Raw genomic sequence first — 21,123 nt, 5'->3', positions numbered from 1 at the left:
AAATTTCTGAATTGTGAAGCAATTAGTAGGGTCCATTTCGTGCAACAGTAAACGTAACGGTGACGGATATAGAATTTCATTTTTTGCGCTCGAATTGGCTCGTTTCATGAATTCGTCGGACAAACGGTTTTCCCTAATTCTCTAAATCGTCGGCAAATAGTAACTCAATATCGCAATTGGAACACCCTTCGGATTTCTAAATCGCTGGCAAATAGTAACTTAATACGATGAATGGTGGTTTCTCAAGGTGCTTCAATAGGAGTGGAACAGGCTAATTTCACGGAAGCGTTACTTTCGTGAATGCTCAGGTGTTCGACATGGTCGTAGGTCAGCGGTCAGTCAATCAGGGTCGAGAAACCCTTGGCGACCCTTCGGAATCACCGTTTATTTTTCATGAATAATGAAATAAGCATTTTCTATACAATTTGTACGACTATGTAATAAATAAAAATAAAATAGATACATATAATAAAAAAATAGGAAAAAGATGTACCTATTTGAAATTTTGCAAAATTTATTCGCTTATAGAATTTTATTCGCGACACACCAGCCATTTAAACGTATGCAATGTTATTTCTACACTTTACACGGTGCCGGTCCCATAAACAGTCAAGTGGTGCCGTAGCTCGTGCCCCATACATTTCACCGTCCTCCTCGCACCCCGAAAAGTCCCTTTGCCATACTCCCTCTTCCCTTCCTAGTACCACACTCACTCGTTGCCCCCCTTCAGTCACTGGCTGGCAGCTCATTAAACACCCACAGCACCCTTTGCCCACCCCTCATCCTGATTTAACTATTGTTTAGCTCGCGTGTGTGCGTCATCACCCACAAGGGGAACGATCTAAACTTCTGTGTACGCCGTTTGACGAATGTACAGGGTGTAGATGGAAGTTTCGCCATTTCTACGAACCTTCTTAACATGGAATCGGGGTTGAATTCGTAAAACTCAGAAGTATTGTTTAATAAAAATTAAATTTTTGTATTTTTCTAATTTAAGCTCCGAATTTGGTACCTTGTCTTAAATTATTATTATCACATCTGTATTATTCAAAATTACGATTACATAAAATTTCAACTATTGATGTATTAATTTCCCAATTGAAATTTTTCTGTTTCTATTCTTTTTACTCACTAGGATAACAGAATTTACACTAGTCATAGACTCCTGTTACACCCTGTACGTTTTCGTCATAGGTGGTACAACCACTAACTAAGGTACGTTCACCGACATGTTCACCATCACTAGAGAGATCCAACGAGCCATCTGTCTCGACCAACGAATCGCAGTGGTTCTTACTTTGATGCACTCGAATCGGGAGTTCATATCACTGGGTATCTTGCGAGGAGCGATGGGATTCGCACCCTTTCGATGATCAATCGATGGAACCCATTCCTATGATCACAATTATACAAACACTAACTGAAAGAACAACTTCTTCAATAAAAATTCTAAATATCTGTCTGACAAAAATGAAATCACGTCAGGTGTATTATTGTGACTCGAAATTGTTTGAACATTGATAGAGGGTAGTTCGATTCCATCGCCATCGAAAGAAGGGTAAGACAACGAGATTTTGCGTGTATCAAACGGATGTCCTCGAGCGATCCCTTCGGAGAGGCGATAACGAGGCTGAGTGGTGTCGAACGATCGAGGGAATTTCTTGCATCAATTATTGTTTCCTATCGAAATTATTTGATCCTGGCTCGTTAAGCCTCTTCTTAAAAGAATACAGGGAAAGAAGAGAAAGAGGGAGTCATACAACGGTAGTTACAATTTTTTTTCTAAGCGGAGGATCTTCGAATGATTAACACCTTTTTACAACTTTGCTTCGTAACCCGCCTAACTCGAAACACGGATATTGAGCACCACCGGAAACGCAGAAGTGACGTGTCCCACCGGCAAGTACACCGGCTTCTGCTTTGATTGTGAACCTACCGACCCCACCACACTTCCACCCCTTTTTTCCTCGGCCACCCTGCTACGACTACGGCCCTGTACTACATTACTATTTCATAACAATCGCATCGTGCATAGGCCGATAAATGTTATGTCCCGCACGTCACGGTTCGTCGAACGAGCTAAATCGAGAATTGACTTTGATATTAAAACTTTCATAGTCGCCAACTATAAAATATTGTATTTTTATTTCGCGATATCTTAAAATGAACCTGATACCGAATTACGCAAGAACAATGCACTTTACCGTTTCTCTTGCAAGGGAAACGCATTAACGATGACGTTAATGACCACCGACGTCGTTACGGATAATTGATCGATTTTCTTGAGCCAAGTAACAGGAGACGATGGTGTCGACAACTTGCTGCTTTATTCGAAGAATAATTACTGTGTTTAATCATCCGTTAATGTGTTCAGTATCGTGGGGGTCATTTGTGTCTGGCAATAGAGATTTAATATAATCGAGTAACTGAAAGAAAGAAAAATGAACGCGTTAACGAGGTAAGGGTTTCCAATGTAACGAGACTTACGTCAGCATTTTTCAAAAATTTCAAGCTGTGAGAAAATTCATATCTCAACAGCGTATCGTGTTTCACGAGTAATTGTAATTTATTATACCTTACGCTGAGTACATCGTGACCCTTTAAAAAACGAGAAATAGGGAAAGGTGTTCGATTTTATCCAACCCTTTTGCCGGTAACGAGAACGTAACGGGAACCCTATAAATCTCAACGGTTACTTCCTGTTTCCCTTGGGTTCCCCATTGAATGGAAGCTCCGTTATCCGGATGCAAGCGGTGTTCGATCTGAGCGTGGAATTCGTTAAAGAAATAATTCATTGAGATGGAACTAGGAAGTTGATCCTCGAAAAAATCTCACGCTCAAGCAGAATCTATCGATAGATTCAAAGGATCGTCGGTTCGATGGGCGGTTAACGTAACATTTCGCCGATTTTGGGAAACGAGTGAAAATCTGTCGGTGTAACATTCTCTTGAAGGGTCAAAAGCGCGAAAATCCTTCGTTCGCGGTTTCCCTCTGATCTTCGCCGCGAAGTGGTGAATTTCAAAGGGGCCGACGAGGTTTCTCGTAGCAAGAAACGACCGTGAAATGGGCGCACGCTTCGCCAGGATTTCGGGGTGGCCCCTGGGTACGGGGGTGGTCCGGTAAAATTTCGTAAAAGCGTACTAAACGGGCCAGAAGCGGCACGTGAGAAATTCGAGGCTCGTGTGAAAACCCTGATGAGAATATTAAACTGACTTCGAACGTGTCAGATATTAATGTAAATTAAAACATATATTACAATTTCAAACAAAGAATTATTTAGTCTTTTCTACAAACCTCTTTAAAAACTTCTAAAATTTGTAATAATCTTACAAATACAGGAAAATAAATATTTCTACGAAAATAAGCCTAAAAAAAAATAAAATAATAAATAAATGAAAGGAAAGTATGAATAGACCTGTTGTGCCCTTAGTCTTACAGAAGAAAATGAGGAGGAAGTACAAGACGAGCACAAAAAATTACAGCACCTGGGACAATTTTTTACTGGTCCGGAAACGAATACGAGTTTATTAAGTCGTAGAATTTTTTTCAAAGCTCACTTCCGTTTGTTAAGAAAAAGCATGCATAAAACGGCTTCCTAATCGACGCGTTACGAGTGTGGTGATCGACCAGCTCGATTTTCCCGAAGCAGCAAGAAGAGGGGCGAACGAGGGAAAATCAAACAGCGTGGCTAGTCGCGAATGCCGTGGCGAATCGATTTTAATGCATCGGAGAACGTGACTTCGGGGGTGCGTGCTACCTTTGTGGACCACCGGTTGTGTAATTTCAAGGTATTTAAGCTACTAACGAGGCAAGCACCCCCAATTTTCCCTTCGTGTAACGTCACATAGATCGTGGATTATTGGTACCGCTCGTGTGGCCCAAATACAGGTCGATACTAATTGAGAAATTAACAGCAGAGAATAACATCAGAGAAAATAATTCAGGATTAAATACTTTATCACTTGACTCGACCTCGGAGTGATCGATAAACAGATCAAACGTACAGATTCTCCCAATTAAACTGACAAGAAAATTATCGTGTACGATACGGTGGTATCACTTCCAACCCCATTTGACGATCCTTTCCAGCCAATCAACCTTATCCACACTTTTAGTATTCGACACGTGGCAGCCACGCGACCCGAACGCATCCCCGATGCACATCGGGCACGTGCGTGTTTCGCGTGTTAACGTTGCTGTTAATTCAAGTACGTATTACTCACAGATAACGCCTCGGTGAAAGAAGCCGAAGAATAACAAGAACAGGATCGACGGGTCTGTCGTTTGCGAGCAAAATGTCGCGTGCCACCGTGAGTGCTCCTTAAAGGACTTAAAAAAGCTTGTCTTCGAACCAGTTGTTACAGTGTAACAGCAGCATAGAGCCATTTAGTTTTTTCTAAACCTCAGGGGATAATGTATCTTTAAAAGGAGGATCAAAGTTGTTGCATCTGCTACCTTTGAATTTTGTATAAATTTTTATAAATATTTAGCACAGCACAATCATTAAGTGTTATCACTTTAAATAATGTTAGATGTGTTAAAATAATTAAAAATTGGAGTTTTGTATAAAATGAATAGAGAATTCGTGTATTATCACCTGGAAGTTGAAGATCCATCATTTTCCCTCGATTCATAGGGAGACCACGAATTAGAACGGTGTGTAATAACTGGCACGTGTTGCTTTTCACCCGGCACGTGTACAGGAAGACCAAAAAGCGACTAAACGCCCGCGCCACGTGTCTTTATCACTAGGTAGTCCGCTTTGAGAAATTGATAGCGGGAAACTTCACACCAGGGTGCACGTGTCCACCTAGCAGCGTGTCAAAGCGAGCGTAATTGAGATATCATAGCTGCTTTCCCACTGGCAAGAGAAACCAGGCTAGTAGGATTAGCATTATCCTATTAACATCCCACTTTCATTTAAGGTGTCCATGGAATCCTTCCACTTGAAATTGTAAGGTTTTACAGTTTTCAAGTTGAACCCCATAACTATTTCAAAGTATGAGATTATAAATTTTAAATAAAAAATTCGGAGAATTTGTAAAATATCTCGGTGTCTAGAGAAGATCATCCTGGTTTGTTAACATCAAGTCGTATGCTGACAAATCGGTTGTGGCCAATCTTGGGTAACGACACGTGCCGGTGGAACGAGGCGGAAAAATAAGCGTAATTGAGATATAAAAGGCGGTTTTGGTCGATGAGAGATTTCTGGCTAATTCGAATGCTTGCACCCTGCTTCGACACGTGTCTTCAACGCGTGCGATACTTCCAATAGCACGTGCTCTACTGCAACGTTTCACAAATGCATCTAATGCATCGAATTTCTTATGCACCGTGACCAAAATGTTTAAGCATATCATTGCAAGGAAAATAAAATTTAAATATGAACAATTTGTTCTTTTTTTGAGGGTTCAACTTCAATATTTATCAAGTACTGTGAGTAATGTCTGATGACATTACCGTGAATAGAAAGCTAGAGTATGAATAAAGAGTGAAAGAGACGCCTGAGGATATTTAACCTGGCTTACACTTCGGTAAACGTTCCGACCACGTGAAGTGCCGCTGGCCGTTTGCAGAGCGTTTTCAATTAAGACACGTACACTGATGAAATAAAATTACTCGACCGTTAATGAAACGAGTAAACATCGTGTCAATGTACGATACTGGGGGGATGATTTTTGAAGATCAGAGGGGATTGTACCATTGCTGCTTTGAAATTTTTCATATAGGTAACATACAACACTCCTCTTTTTTTTAAACACATGATTATTGGTAATTTGACGATGATAGTAACGAAATGGTGAAATAAATTTAAATTCACCAGGACGCAAATTATTGAATCGTACGTACCCGCACTTAAATCCGATCGAGATAAGGGATCTCTCGCATGTCCGTACAAACGAATTCGTGCCCTTCGACCGACAATAAACTGTATTATCTTGGATCCAGTCCACTCGGTACACCCCAGCAACATCAAAAGAAAGAATGCGATCAAGGGTGGCGATCGATAACGCAATAACCCCAGATACTCCACTTCATGTGTAATTCTACACTCATCTAGGAACATTTATTCGTTCCTTTCTTTGATGTTGTTTCCATAGTACGTGCTTAGAGTTTCATACTCACGAAAAGCTTCTTTTTTCGGGGAATATAAATAATAATAATTCATTGAGACTTTTCATTTACAAAAAGAAGATTAAAGGATATCAATAATTATAGAACTTCATTGATTGTTGGTTTCAACAAAATTGAAATAAATTCAATTGAAAATATAAAAGCTTCTACTGAATTCATTTCCTACTACCTTCCAAAATGAAAAATTAAACTCAACCCATGACTCATTCATGGCAAAATCTTCCAACCGCCATTTCGAGGGACCGAAAGGGTGTATCGAGGTGGATCTAAAGAGAAACAAAAAGGGCACATTAGAAACTGCTCTGAATCTCGTCCTGTCCGAATAATCAGATACCTTTCTGTTACTACCAGGTGAGCTTGTTCGAGCGAGTAACGCCTTTTGACGTTAACGCCATACCTCTTGTGTGCTTCGAGCAGCATAAAACGCAGTCGACTTACAATGGCAGATCTTAATCTCCCATCCGTGTTCCTGGTTACCCTGGCCCATTACCATTATGTTTGCACTCCAACTATCACTCTATTGTCTCAGTTATCTAATGGAACATCGACCTGATTGCTTCGTGGCAACGGATTTGTCAACCCTCTATGACCATCGGTTCGTTTCCTATTGTTAGTTACCGTTAAGTGTTATTTCATGGTGGTAGCAGGAAATTCAGAAACTAAAAATTGATGAATTCTTTGCTTTTAAAATATTCTCATTCATATTGTGAACGAAGGTAAATGAAAGGATTCTGAATTCTCCGGTGCTACATCGTTTCACGTAGATGATCGCAGATGTCTGACGAGTAGAGCTGCCCACTTAAAAACGAAGTGGACCGGCTCGACCCGGTGGCTGAACGAAAGTAGTACAGTTGCCATTCGTGGTAAAATAATATCGAGGAGAGTAAAAAAGGCTGCACGCGCCATTGACCTTCTATGAACGTTACATCAAAACGAGGCACGACTGAAGTAGAGGGTGGCAAGCCTGTCTACCCAGTATACACAAATAAACAGACAGACAGACATTATTTTTTAGGGGAGATGGTCCGTTAAAAGTGTTGCCATTATTTTTTTGCTCCTTTGGGCTCTGTAAACCGATGCAACAATCGACAGAACGTTAGATTTGGATAATAAAACAGATCAACGTTAAATTAACCATCATGGATCATTACTTGAAATTAATTACAGTTAGCATGAAATATTATAAAATTTCCCAAACATTCCATTGATCCTTTTTCTATTAATAAAAGCGATAACGTTGGATTATTTTTGCGAGCATCAGAACGTTGGGTTTCTAAAGAGATAATGATCGTTCTTAGGAGGGAAAGCTAGAATATAATACGCGAAGATTCCCTTGGGACAAAGGAGAACGTATCCTCGCCAACTACGCGGACAAAAGAGTCTCTCAGCAGGGTATTCCCTAGAAACGGGTGTCTGACTCGCCGATCCGTTCGATCAAAATGCGTTTCCGATGTAACGGACCAGTAAAAATAATTTTTGTACCGATCGATCTCAGACAATAACAAAACTGAACAGTACACCAGCTTATTTGTAAGGATCCTTGTTAGAAATCGTCTAGTATTCCGAGGACCTTTCGTGTGATTTAAAAAAAAGAAAAAATGAATCACGCGAGTGACAACACGGGAGAGGATGGGTCGAACACGCACCGGTACCTGTAACCCCTGCGTTTGTCACCCCAAAATCATCTTTCCGGACGAACGCTTAGGCAAAATGAAAATCGTTCGCACGTGATAATGCGAACGTCAGTCCATCCCCTTTCCGAGGATCATGAACTAGCGAAACGAGAAATGCTAATGAGCTTCTAATAGTTTTAATTCCATACACGAACCCCTCGCGTGATTTCCACAGTGAACTTAAAAAACGTTTCCTACAACATCTTAAGCGGTACAACAGAGTTTCTGGGGCGAAATGTGTAACAAAAGGGAGATTTTCGGGGGACGTGCAGTAGGTGTGAAAATCCACGTGGTGAGTTTGGTTGACAATACATGTATCCTGTTTTTTGTAAAATTGGAAAAAAGTGTGGACTGGATTAAGTTTCTGGAAGAGCGGTCCAATTAGTTATGGAATATAGTTTGACGAAACTAGAATTGAGAATCCTAAATTCCAAACTCGAAAGTCTACTGTGCGTCGCCGACCTTCCGGACGGATTCTTGGTACTTATAGGGAGCACGGTGAAGAAGACCCTGATGAGTGAGAAAAAAATGTCTAAATTCCGTAAATGGTGAGATTTACGAGTGGGTCTTCAACGACCCAGTTTCGTCATTCAAAGGTTCTCTATGAAAAACAAACTGGCCACCCATCGTCGATCGGTGCTCCATTATCTCCGGGCTGTCACGGCTTTAGAGGATTACACGTCGATTACGAGGCTCAATTTTAAACTGTCCGTATCCCTCTCGCCTCGCTTCAGCAACCCTTTGCGGGTTACTCCATGGTTTTACAATCAGTCACCCGTGCTGTGACACGACCGACGGCTAGAAGGGGTTGCCTCTTTTCGAAAAGCGGATTACGTTTCTCATTCTGCTTTCTTTCTCTTTCTTTTCGCGCTTTGGACAGCGAATCGACGTCCCAAAATTCATGCTGATCGATGGCTTTCGACCTGGAACGGATCGTCGATCGCTGTTTTTCCATTCGAACCTTTTCTGCAGGGTTCAAAATAATTAGAGGGTCTCTTGTGCTGAGAATAAGTCGAGTATAGGGGATGAAAGGTACACTGTATTTTTAATATATTATTTTAACTTCCATGTAGTTCATTTAAATGTAGACAGATCGTTTCACAGACACTTAAAAATTTTTGAAATTTAAAGAATTTCAAGAATCATTCATCCCGTTTTAGTTCATTCTTTTTAGGATCCATAAACTGCAGAATGGTTTCACGCTTTTCCTCCGGCTCTTCATTTTTTTTCCCAACCCTTCGCGACAGTTTCGCACGTCACTGTTTACTACCGGCACCACCCCTTTCGGTGTTCCAGGGCGTGGTGATTTTTTGAAAGGGTGCCAGCCGGTTTTCCGGAATCAAATGACCACAGAAACTTCACGGTTTTATTTGAAGACCTACGATGTCCCCAGTGTTTCTTTCTTTTGTCATCTGAGATTTATGTCGTTGTTCTTTGCACACAGAAAGTTGAATTTATTGTTCAATATAATAGGGTTGGAAAGTTCTGTTTACACAGCACCATCATTTTAAAGTCAACCTTTAACTCAGAGAATATTTGCTATCGAAAATAAATGAACCTTCATTATTTTCTGTTACCCCTCGAGTATTTTTAATTTTAATAATTAATGTACCTACTTTAATTCAAGAGAATTTTTATGCAAACACGAAACTTGTTGCTAGCGAAGGTGCAATGACTGAACGAGGCGAACGAAAAATTCAGGGTAGCATTAGAAAGTACTTGATGCGTACTCGGTACTTTGAAATTTCGAAGGCCCCTCCAACGTAGACTGGCATAGGTGCCCCCAGGTTTTTTTTCAGTATGAATGATGATGTATGGATGTTGGCTGGGCGCTAGGGGCTGGGTAAAGGGTTCCATTGTTGCACACCCCCCTCGAGAACGAACCCTCTCTCTCTTCGTGGCAGAGACCATCGTGAAATATTGCCGGCTAGCAACAAACTGCATTCTGCAAGCTGTATACTGTTAATTTTATGCCGGATTTTTTTTTTGTCCACTCCATCTACCCCGTCACCCCTTGCATTGTTTGGACTTGGTGCACGACGCGTCGTGATGGACGTTACTGTTGGAATCTTTTCTTCTTTCCATTGCAAATACTTATTTTCGAAAATTTCATATCCTTAAGAATAAGTGCACATATAATTTGTTAAAATCTTTAATTACGGAAAGGAAGTTTTGAATGTGATAGACATGGATTATATTATATCAGACATGTGCTACATTCACCCTATTGTTCTTTTATGTATAAAGAGCTTTCCGCAACATCCTTTGATTCTTCTGCTTTTCACATGAATATGCGTCTGCCTAATGCAGCTGGGGTTACACTTTCGTGAATAATGTATTGAAATCTTCTTCCATACTCTTACATGTAAATATGTATACTTTACATGATCCTTCAATTAAATTCTACTATTTATTATTATTGTTTACTTAATAAGGTTAGGCCTTTTAGTATACTTCACTTTCTAAGATAATGAAAATGAAATAAAATTTGCAACATTGTAACTGAAGAACCAAATCTCACCCTTAATTCACCTTTCGCGTCGAAGGTGTTAATTTTCAGTCGTTCAAGTCAGGGAATGAAAAATCTCACTCTGAAAGGTTTTCGCGATTGAAAGCGAACTGAAAAAGCGAATCAACGTTGGAAAGACGAGAAGACGGATGTAAACTAAGTATCGACCCCCGTGTTATCGGGGCAGAACAATGCGGAACCGCAATTAATAGGGCCTGTAATCGGACGCCCGACACGCGTCCTCCTCTGAAATATGCAAATTCGATCGGACACGGTTTTAGAAATTCGCCTCGGCCCTTCTCGTTCGCCAACAATGCGTGACTCTATCGACAATAGGAAATAATAAACCGTGATAAATAGCCGGGCAAATACATACGACAATCACGGATCTCCTTTCTCCCGTCAACTCTTCTCTCTCTTTCTCTCTGAAACTCTCTCCTTGGTCGCTTCCAGGTGGACTGATTCATATTCCTGAACAAATACGTTCGGCAAATATCGCGCGGGGGTTGATGGGGTCCTCGTATGCGACGGTGGGCAAATAACGGCGTTAATTTCCTCGCTCATGTGCCACTGACGAGTTTGATCATCCAATGGCGTACCAGAGAAAATTCTAGCCGTTCGAGGATGCTCCTCGTATTCGAACCCATTCGAGTCTTTGGGTTGTTGAACTTGGTGTCACTGATACCGGGGAGCGTTTTAAATGGAAGCAGGATAGTTCAAATAAATGAGATCATTAAGGGTAGCTTCTCTTCAAATTTAAAAACGCTAGAAATTTTTAAGCGTTTGACCTCATTCCGAGTACTAATCAAACATTTTTTATTATTTGCATATATCACCGCATTTTTAATTTTGTAAACATGTTCCCTTCTCTCTTCACCTCAAATATGTATCAAGGAGAGTTAGCGGCGCAGAGATGCATTACGCGATGGCAATTTTCAAGGCTTGAACCTTGAAGAGGCAGCACTAATCAAAAGTGGTCCACGGAGACAGATTGAGGGGCGTGCTGAAATAAATCAGTCCTTTGTTTTACGGCTCTAAAACGGCCGTTGGGGATTTTGAACGCGGAAGTTACGTCCATTCATTAAAACACCCCAGCTGCGAGACCGAAAAGGCTTCGTTGGCTCAATCGAAAACTACGTAATGGTTGTTCCTTGATACTCATTATACCGTTAGAACGGTCCTCCTATGTTTTCGAGCAGGAGAAAACTTATTTTTATGCAAAACTCGAAGGCTGATTGTAATTTCAATTAATGGAGCCTGGGTAATGCGAAGGCTGCATTCAATAAATCAATGTGTTCTAAAATTAAACTCGATAAGGATATCGAGAACAATTTTTAAAAAATTATTTATTCAATAAATAACTACGATGTTTCGTAATTAAAATTACAAAGAGCTTGTATAAAGGTAAGTGGGAGAGATAAACGAAGCGAGCATGTTGATAGGTCATCAACGCGACGAAATGAAGGGGTTAAACGATCCACTGTAGCGGAATTGATTGGAATTAATGTTTCCAGACCTCGTCCTAGATCCCTCAGGACCTTGTCGATGAGACGCAAGGATCCTGCGCATAATGAACTGTCCTTTGAGATTCTGATTACCTCGCACCCCTATCAATCTCAACGATCAAGATAAATTGTTACTCGAAAGGTGCATCGATTACACCAAATCGTGTAACCCTTTGATTTGGTTTTATTTAAAAACGTTCGTAGACCTCTCGAACATTATTGCATAATCGAATATATTGAACACATGGTCGAGATAACAGTACGTCGATAATTTATTTTTAAACGAAATCGCGCGACACTCGTCAATTCCCGTGGTCGACCTTTCAATTATTAATATAAATAAGAATCTCCCCAACACGTGGGAACAATGTTGTAGAAGATAAGATTTTCCAGAAAAAAGAAGAAGAAGAATTCCTACATCCGAGTTAGAGTAAAATAAATTTGCATAGATAAGACATATTTGAATTGGAATATAGATTTTGAAATCGAGTTTGCGCAGAAAGTATCTGAAACAAAAAGTACAAAGAAGTAGTGGTTGGCGATACGTTTTTTGAGTATTGTCCGATAATGTGCATCGTTGAACCTGAGTGCAGTGCACAAGAATGCTTGATAATATATTATTATTGCGCGGGCGCGGGTCAATAATCGAGCACGTTGCCTGGCGACGGTGCTCCTGCTCTCACTCAGCCTCCGGGATTACTTCTTCGACGACTAGTCCTGCAGCTGCAGCGCGCACAACTCCAGCAACCTTCGTTACATCCTCATCGGACCGGTTTCATATCTCCTGGCTGCTATACACCGCTCCCAGTCTAGGTAAGTCGAACTTTCGATCGTACTTCTATCGATCTTACCTGCGATCCTACTTCCCCGTCTTTTGGATCTTTTATTATTCCTCATCTACTGGTGCAACAGTCTGAAAGTTGAAATTATAAGATGAAAATTCAATTACTTTTGTGACGGTGATGTATATTTTTAAATCATTCGTACTGCTATTTTTAAAAAACTAATTTCTCTTAAATTTTCAGTTCAATGATTCAATTATGTGGAGGAAAAGCAGATTGCTCGCCAATTCCAAAGCGATGGACGAACATAGCCTTCGAGCACAATGTTCGTTTGAGACTAGATTCGAGAAATTATGTGGATTCAAGTTGAACGATCTTTCATCTTTCCAAAAATTTACCAAACTTTTGTACCGACCAACTGATCCGACCAGTTTAGGAGTTGTAAGAGCCCTCTTTGGTAAGTCTGCAAATTTAATCTAAACCATTAGTATTGATTAGTTGAAAAGAATTGAATAAGAGTTTCGATGAAACGTTTCTAGGACTGTGTATGGTATTAGACGTAGTGGAAGAAAGAGGACTTTCGGACGTGGATATCAAATGGGGAGATCCTATGGAGTGTCATTTTCCATTGATTCATGGAATGAAAGCTCCGTCGCTGCCATGGATGATACTGATTTATACGATAATGTGGATCGGTGCATTTGGTATTATGTTAGGCTTACGTTTCAAGCTCGCCTGCGCTTGTTTCGTGCTTCCTTATTGGTACATCTTTCTACTGGATAAAAGCTACTGGAACAACCATACGTATCTTTATGGGATCGTCGCGACTCTCCTCTGGGGTACGGAGGCTAATAAGTACTTGTGAGTTTGAAAGGAAATAGTCCCATCCGAGTGGAAAAACCTGTATCGTGGCTGAAAATGTGAGACAAGATTGCTCTGAATATTAATTAAATTATGATTTAATAGTCTCAAAACTGAAATTATAGAATTTAATTTTTGCAACTCAATCAATTGTTAAGTTTACCATAGAAATTCCATAGAATTAAACTTTTGCAATTGATCAAAGACGTGGTACAAAATTAAAAATCATTGAATCATCTTCTTGCAGTGCCTTGGATGCCTTGAAAACCGGAGGAACCGAACAAACTGTGCCACTATGGAATTACTTCATCTTGAGGTTCCAATTTTTCGCACTTTACTTTTTAGCTGGATTAAAAAAATCAGGTACAGAATGGCTCTCAGGTTATGCCATGACAAATTTGTCAAGACACTGGGTCTTCAGCCCGTTCAAGTAAGTCGATCATCTTCGAGATCGTTCCTGGGTGATACAATAATTAATTCAATCGAATGTTGCAATATTTCAGATTATTTTTGACCACCGAACAAACAGACTTTTTCATAGTCCACTGGTTCGCATTTATCTTTGACCTCACGGTTGGATTTTGGATGTTGTTCGATAAAACACGGATCCCTGCAATGATTTTTTGCACTGCCTTTCATTTGATGAATTCCAGACTCTTCAGTATTGGTAAATGTTTATTTTCGTGACTATTTTATAACAGAATTATTGCAAAATTAATAGCATTTTTCCTCAGGAATGTTTCCTTACGTGTGTCTTGCAACCATGCCACTCTTCTGCAGTACAAATTGGCCTCGAAGATTTGGCTCTTTTCTAAAAGACAACTGTGTTCCTATATTTCTAGTTCAAAGTCAAAAAACCAAACACTGTGACGACTTCTCGAGTAGTTCCACCAAAGATCTTTACGAAAAAGAATTCGACTCTAATGAACCATTAGAAAAGGCTTTATCGTGTGATAAGATACAGAGTAAAACGAATGACGAATCGTCAATTGATGATGAGTATCGAAAAGATACCCTAAAATCCAGAAAGCCTGAAATGATTCACAAAAATATTAAAGAAATCTGTATGAAATCCACAGGACCAACAAAGAGACAAAAATTTGTAGTGTCTCTGTTACTATTTCATATATTTTTACAATTCTTCCTGCCATACTCACATTTCATTACAAAGGTAATAATTAAAGCGTGAAGGTATTAATCATTTTTTGATTAATTAATATGTTTTCTTCTGATAGGGTTACAATAATTGGGTGCCAGGTATGTACGGTTACTCTTGGGATATGATGGTCCACGTTTGGGACACCATACTGGTTGTAATTAAAGTTCACGATAATGTGAGTAATGAAGATCGTTATTTGGATCCTAAAGCATGGGTGCAGAGAGACAGATGGGAGAGACACGGTGATATGGCCAGACAATATGCCTTTTGTTTAAGGGTACGTATTGATTCTAAATACCTTTTTCTATATATACTGAAACGAATGTACGTTAACAGGATAATTTAATTAAACAAGAGAATCAAATTTTCGACAATTATCGTCAACGCGACGGGAAGACGAAATGGACGCCTTTATCAACGAATTTAAGCATCTATATCGACGTGTGGTGTTCACTGAACGGAAGATTCCAACAGAGAATGTTTGATCCGAACGTCGACTTGTTGACAGTAGATTGGCATCCGTTTAAGCCTATCTCGTTTTTAATGCCCCTATTGTCGCAGTATAATTCGTACAGGTACGAACAAACATAGTCTATCTAACAATTAATCTGATCTATTGCGCACTGCATACAGGTACAAATTGGAAGAAATTCAACAGCACGTTTATACCTGGTCAAACGATACAGATGTTCTTTTCGTGGCTGATTTTCCAGGAATGCATTTGGATAATTACATTTCGAAAAATTTCACCAATGTTACTTTAACGGTGCTCGAAGGAGAGGTGATATACAGCGACAAGAATCAGAGTAAAGGAGTTATAATCTCAAAAGAATCATCGATTCCTATTAAAACTGGCCAATTTCATAAAATAAAGACAATCAGCACTTATCCAGCTTGCTACATGTACACTTACACTAATCGAAACAAACGACAATCGGATAAAGACAGGTATTATACTTAAATATTTTGCAAATAAGTACATTTACAAATGCTTATTGTCAAACAGTAATATCCTACTTTGTCTCTCTCAAATATTTGCTTATTCTTGAAGAGACTTTTTCAAACATATGTTTAAAAATGAGGGTCTTATATTATTCAAGAAAATTTTCTATCTTGTTTGGAATATTAAAATTTAATGATTTAATTAATAATTGTTTTTCAGGATAATTGAACTGGAGGATCAGAGAGAGCCCCTTCCAATAGGGAAAGAAATCAGCTATAAAATTGACGCGTGGTTTAGGTCCTTCGGTCACATAACAAATTCATTTTTCTATCTGGTTTATAACGTTCCTATGGTGCGTAGGGTGCCGGTTAATAAATAATGTCAATTGGAATTTACTGCATCATTGAATTGATCGCAGATTTTCTAAAGTTTTAGATACACGTTAAAATTGTAGAGAATTTATTTTCTTATCTCACAATTGAACAAATGTGTTCAGTGATAATTTTATTTTAATGCAAATGGTAATATAGAAACTTTTATATATTTATATTTCATAAGTGTACTTTTTTATTTATATAAAAATTGTTTTCATATATAGAATTTATGCAAGTTTATGAGAAATGTAACGGATGTGCAATGTGTTCAGTGATAATAATTTTATTTGAATGCAAACGAGAAATAGAGATTTTTATATACTTAAATTTTAGAAAAATTCTTTTTTTATTTAAATGTTTATGTATGTTTACAAGAAATCATAAATAAGAAATGTAATAAGTTTTTCAGAAATGTTTCGTTTACCTGTATTCCAAAGTCGTGGAAAATAAAATTGCAGAAAGCTATTCGCGACAGACGAATCACTAATCGTTAACGAGCATATTAAGTCGAAGACATAGCAGTCGTAACTATGTCAACCACATCCAGATAGACATAATACATCATGCGACTAATAATACACTGGAATCGGTCTCTCCTGTTCTCAAACAAATTAAAAAAACGAAGCCGTAGTAAAATTAATCTCGAAGACGTTGAACTTGACGGGTGTAGAAACGTAGATAAATGGTCAGTAGCCTTTTTCGATTACCCGTCGTTGCACGGTTTTCTCGTCAAAATTAACGAAACGTCGATAACCACCGATTTCGGTAATTTAATGAACCGATAAGGAACTTCCGATTATTTAATTAAATCTTTAAAGCCGGATCATAAGGTTCTCGGGGATGAAATGCGAGAGGAGGAGTCAACGCTAAAAATTGCACGACTACGCGAAAATTTCATACGATTCGTGCCGTGGTAATAAGCTCCTTCGTCTGATAAGCTGTAAGTAAATGCATCCGGTAAATCTGATAGTCGTGCCAGTAACGTAGCAACATTTCGAGCAACCCAGATGATCCATTTGTTTTTCTTGCGCAACTCAAACAACGTGGTGCCATCTGTTCAGTTTGCAACGCTATTTTTATTGCATTTCAACAAACGTACTGATAGAGACGATTTTCGAGGACGATTTCGAGCTATCGGTTTCGAAACACTCAATCCTATTTTCATTCGCTCGTAAACATTGCTGATAAGCGTGTTGTGGCTACCTTTTTAACTTCACCGAAGCGTTTCACGAAACTCTGATTTTGTTGAATGAAATTTTTAGAAAATACTCTAGTTATGATAAGAAAATTTCTTCTGTGATAAATAAAGAATACTCAAACAAATAACTCGCGCGGATTGTGAGATGAGCGACGAAGAATTGAAGATTTCTTCTCGACCAAGAGAATGAGAGCAAGTGAATCAGCTGACGTTATCATTATCATATCACAACCATCCGAATCGTCAGTAGCGTTGGCACGACCATAGCTGATTGGATTGTTACTTATCTAGATACGTGGCAGGGGAAGAAGAATGTCGACTATCAGTCGCTCGCGCACCATTCTTCACTGTGGGTTTTGATGGAAAAAAATATCGCAACTATGTAATGGAATTGCATTTGTGATACATTAGTTGAAACAACGGTGAACGTAGACAGAGAAGAAGTAATCGATCAAGAGTTCCAATGTGTTTGTCAAACACAGTGATGTAATTGTGAGATCAAGTGAGATTTCTGAAGAAAAAATTTATGAAAAATTTGTAAATGATTGTAAGATATAGTAATGAAACTTGAGACGCCGATACGAACGATAGTTAGCTATCTATCGAGATAAAAAATATTGTTGATCGTTTGGATCGAGCAATTAGTTTCGGACAGTTTTGAAGTATAACAAGTGGTTGGTGACTTTCAATTATTTTAGATTTATGTAAGAAACTGCATGTAAAGGGTTAAAATTAATTTTCAGAGCAAATAATGTCTGACGATGAAAACTATGACACGAAGTCCACGGATCCTCTTCTGGAGGATCTCGACAAACTCGGTTGCGGATCTAATTTCCTCTGGATGATATTCATTTTCACGTTAACACCGACGATATTCAATGGAATGCATTCCATGTCCTACATCTTCATAGCCGATGTAAGATAATTTAGCTTTTATACATTCAAAGAAAGTAAAGCTATCATTATCTTCAATAATTCATATGTATTTTTTTAAATAGGTCCCTCCTCATTGGTGTTCAGTACCAACTTTGACAGCAGCTAATTGGACTGACGAAGAAATAAGAAACATATCCTCCGCCAGTTCGTGTACCATGTATAATTACGATTATGAATATTTCGCGCAGATCGGATTCCATGAAGCATTAGAATACAAAATTTCGCATACTATTCCCGAAACGGCATCCTGCGAAACAAGGACTTTCGCAAAGGATACCGATAGAACTTCCATCGTTGAAGACGTAAGTGGCTCAAATCTTTTTCTTTTTTTAATATAATAATTATGAAATTGAAAAATGTTTAGATTGATTGACAGTTTAAAATGATTTTCCCCTGTTTTGAAGGCGTACGGAATGAAAATTCATGGTTGTCAAACATATGAAATGTGACACAATATGTATCAAATTTGACCTGCAATTAGTGCAACATTCCGATTTCTGCTGCAATTGCTGCAACATTCTAATTTAACCAGCACCCGCTCTAACTCGTGATTACTAACGAAGTTGACAAATAATTAGGAGAAAACCTGTTAATCGAGTTTCAAATTATTCCAGTGGGATTTGGTATGCGACAAGAGTGCAGCCCGTTCCAGCACCCATATGGCCCTGTCTCTTGGAAAGTTATTGGGTAGCGCTTTCTTTGGAATTTTCGCGGACAAATATGGCCGGAAAATCAGTTACGTCATAGGTATAATATTCTTGATCGTCTCTGGTCCACTTGGCGCTGTCGTTCCTTGGTATTGGGGCTTTATGATCTCCAGATTATTCAATGGCGTTAGCCATGCAGCCATACAGTATTCTTCGTTCACCACACGTAAGTTTTCCACTAAATTTTAGCAGGTCCATTAATTTTCAAAATTGCAATATTTTTATTTTAAAATGCATGGGGGTTACAGTAACAGAGGTAGCAGGTGAAAAGCATAGACAATGGATGGGAATTGCCTATAACGTCGGCTATGCTTCAGGAACAGTAATCATACCGGGTGTAGCTTATTTGTTGCACGAGTGGCGATACGTTCAACTAACGATATCTCTACCAGCTCTATTATTACTGATACATATGTGGTATGTTAATAGTTGCACGTTACTTGAACATTAAATCGAAGCAAGTATCAAGAATATTGTTATCTCGAATCTTTTGATCTCGCCGGTGTCTAGGAGATTAGATAATTAAAAGTCCAATGATTTATGACGAGAGATTAGATTTATAAAAATGTAATAGTTTTCTCCGAAGATAGAGATCTTTTTTCTATTGTACGAAGGTTGTATTAGGTTCTTTCAGAAAGAAATTCTTTGAATTTATTTAGGTTCATGCCAGAATCTCCTAGATGGCTGATTGCTCACAATCGACGACACGAAGCGAAGATACTAATTGACAAAGCGAGTAAGAAGAATTGCAATGCAACCACGACAGTGGCCACTATTATACAAGATCAAGAATTTAAAGATTCTAATGATTTGGTTATGACGGTAAAGACAACCGAGAATTCTGTCAAAGAGAAGTTACGTAAAGACATCGAAGGGTTTGGAGTGTTAATTACTAACAGCGAGCTGAGAAATCGAATTCTTATTACGAATTTCACTTGGATGGTCGTCTCGCTTTGTTACTACACTTTAGGTATTCCTCAGTAATTAATAAATTATACCTATTTAATGATATCTGAACTTCATAATTAAATCTTTTCAGCATTGAATGTGAACAATTTCTCAACGAATCGATACATTTACGTGATGGTAATGGGACTGACAGAAATACCAGCTTACCTGATACCAACGCCAATTTTGATGTTCACGGGTCGACGAACCGGATGTGCAGCTCTGTACATCATTGGATCTATCTGTCTCTTATGCATTCTTACGATACCTACAACAGAAAGCGACACGATTATGATTATCTCTTTAATTGGAAGGTTTAGCATGTCTGCTGGTTATGGTATCGTTATTTTGTACAGCTCAGAGCTTTTCCCTACGGTGAGGACAATTATATAGAGATATATTTTGGGCAAACTTTGTTACGAAGACAGTGGCCTTGTTTAAAAATTTCGAGAGATTAAAAATAAATAAATTCATCAGGTTTTAACAATCGATCCGCGATCGTTACGTTGCGGACACCGCAGTGAAAGGGTTAAATTTCACCAATCTCGTTTGAAAGTCACCGTGCTCGTAACTCAGCATTTCGGTCGCCTTCAATTAACTCTTGTCAACATTTTTCCCGATTTTTTACGATTACTCTGGGAACAGGTCTGCAGAAACTCAGCGGTCGGAACGAATTCCGCGATGTCCCATGTCGGAAGCGTGGCTGCACCTTACGTAGCTGATTTATTGGGGGCGATTGTCTGGTGGGGACCGACCACTCTTTGCGGTGCTTTAGCTCTGTTGGCGGGTCTGTTTTGTGCGATATTGCCGGAAACGCGTGGTAGACCGTTGGCTAACTCTGTCGACGAGGAAATCACGGAAGAACGGGACAATGTGTCGCTGACCAACTGCTGGAAATGTAGATGAGACGATAATGACCCTCCACGATAATGTGTTCTCAAGTCCAGTGTTATAATAGCGGACATACGTTTTTACTGTTTTTATAAAAACTTTTAATACGACGAATATAGTAATTGATGTATTTGAACCGTTTACTGCCCAGTTTTTTGAAAAATATTTTTTGAGATTGTTGGAATGTAAATAAAATTGTCTAAAATGTGGAATCTGTGGAGACTGTGGATTTTCTGCGAATGAAATTTATTATGAATGAATATAAATTGCAGAGGTCACTTGTGAAATTGTTTTTATGGAAATTTTATTATAAAAAGAATTGAAATAAATAAATATTGATTTATACTAATGGATTCTTCTTCCCATTTGTCAAGACCCTATTCGTTACTCGTTTTGTTCATATTAGAAACTTAAAGAGGACCTGTTAAGATCAATTATATCTCATAATCGATGCATTCAGTAATGCATAGGCAGATAAAATTAATCAGTGAGAATCATAGAT

At 38.8% G+C, this 21,123-nt stretch overlaps 3 protein-coding genes across 3 annotated transcripts in view; 2 read left to right on the top strand and 1 right to left on the bottom strand.

The window, feature by feature from the left end:
- Positions 1-21,123, bottom strand: part of LOC114875531 (cadherin-23) — a 64,455-nt gene that overhangs the window by 24,601 nt on the left and 18,731 nt on the right. The window contains exon 3 of the mRNA XM_029185926.2: positions 19,899-19,998. The gene's annotated coding sequence lies outside the window, so the exon portion shown is untranslated. The remainder of the gene's footprint in view (positions 1-19,898; positions 19,999-21,123) is intronic.
- LOC114875533 (vitamin K-dependent gamma-carboxylase) lies at positions 11,507-17,506 on the top strand. Its single transcript, XM_029185933.2, has 11 exons — positions 11,507-12,635; positions 12,848-13,061; positions 13,144-13,465; positions 13,713-13,895; positions 13,969-14,132; positions 14,200-14,636; positions 14,701-14,901; positions 14,961-15,199; positions 15,258-15,572; positions 15,787-16,881; positions 17,431-17,506. The coding sequence occupies exons 2-10, from the start codon at positions 12,863-12,865 to the stop codon at positions 15,944-15,946; spliced, it is 2,220 nt and encodes a 739-aa protein (XP_029041766.2). The 5' UTR covers positions 11,507-12,635; positions 12,848-12,862; the 3' UTR covers positions 15,947-16,881; positions 17,431-17,506.
- Positions 16,969-20,970, top strand: LOC114875534 (organic cation transporter protein). The gene is made up of 8 exons (XM_029185934.2): positions 16,969-17,813; positions 17,883-18,055; positions 18,138-18,377; positions 18,690-18,948; positions 19,031-19,199; positions 19,442-19,752; positions 19,822-20,105; positions 20,376-20,970. Exons 2-8 carry the CDS (start codon positions 17,891-17,893, stop codon positions 20,634-20,636), a joined length of 1,689 nt encoding a protein of 562 aa, XP_029041767.1. The 5' UTR covers positions 16,969-17,813; positions 17,883-17,890; the 3' UTR covers positions 20,637-20,970.

Source organism: Osmia bicornis, chromosome 2 (assembly GCF_907164935.1).
Source record: "Osmia bicornis bicornis chromosome 2, iOsmBic2.1, whole genome shotgun sequence".
In the NCBI taxonomy this organism is placed as follows: Eukaryota; Metazoa; Arthropoda; class Insecta; order Hymenoptera; family Megachilidae; genus Osmia; species Osmia bicornis.
Note: the sequence above shows the minus strand (reverse complement) of the source record. Positions and strands in the feature narration are given on the sequence as shown.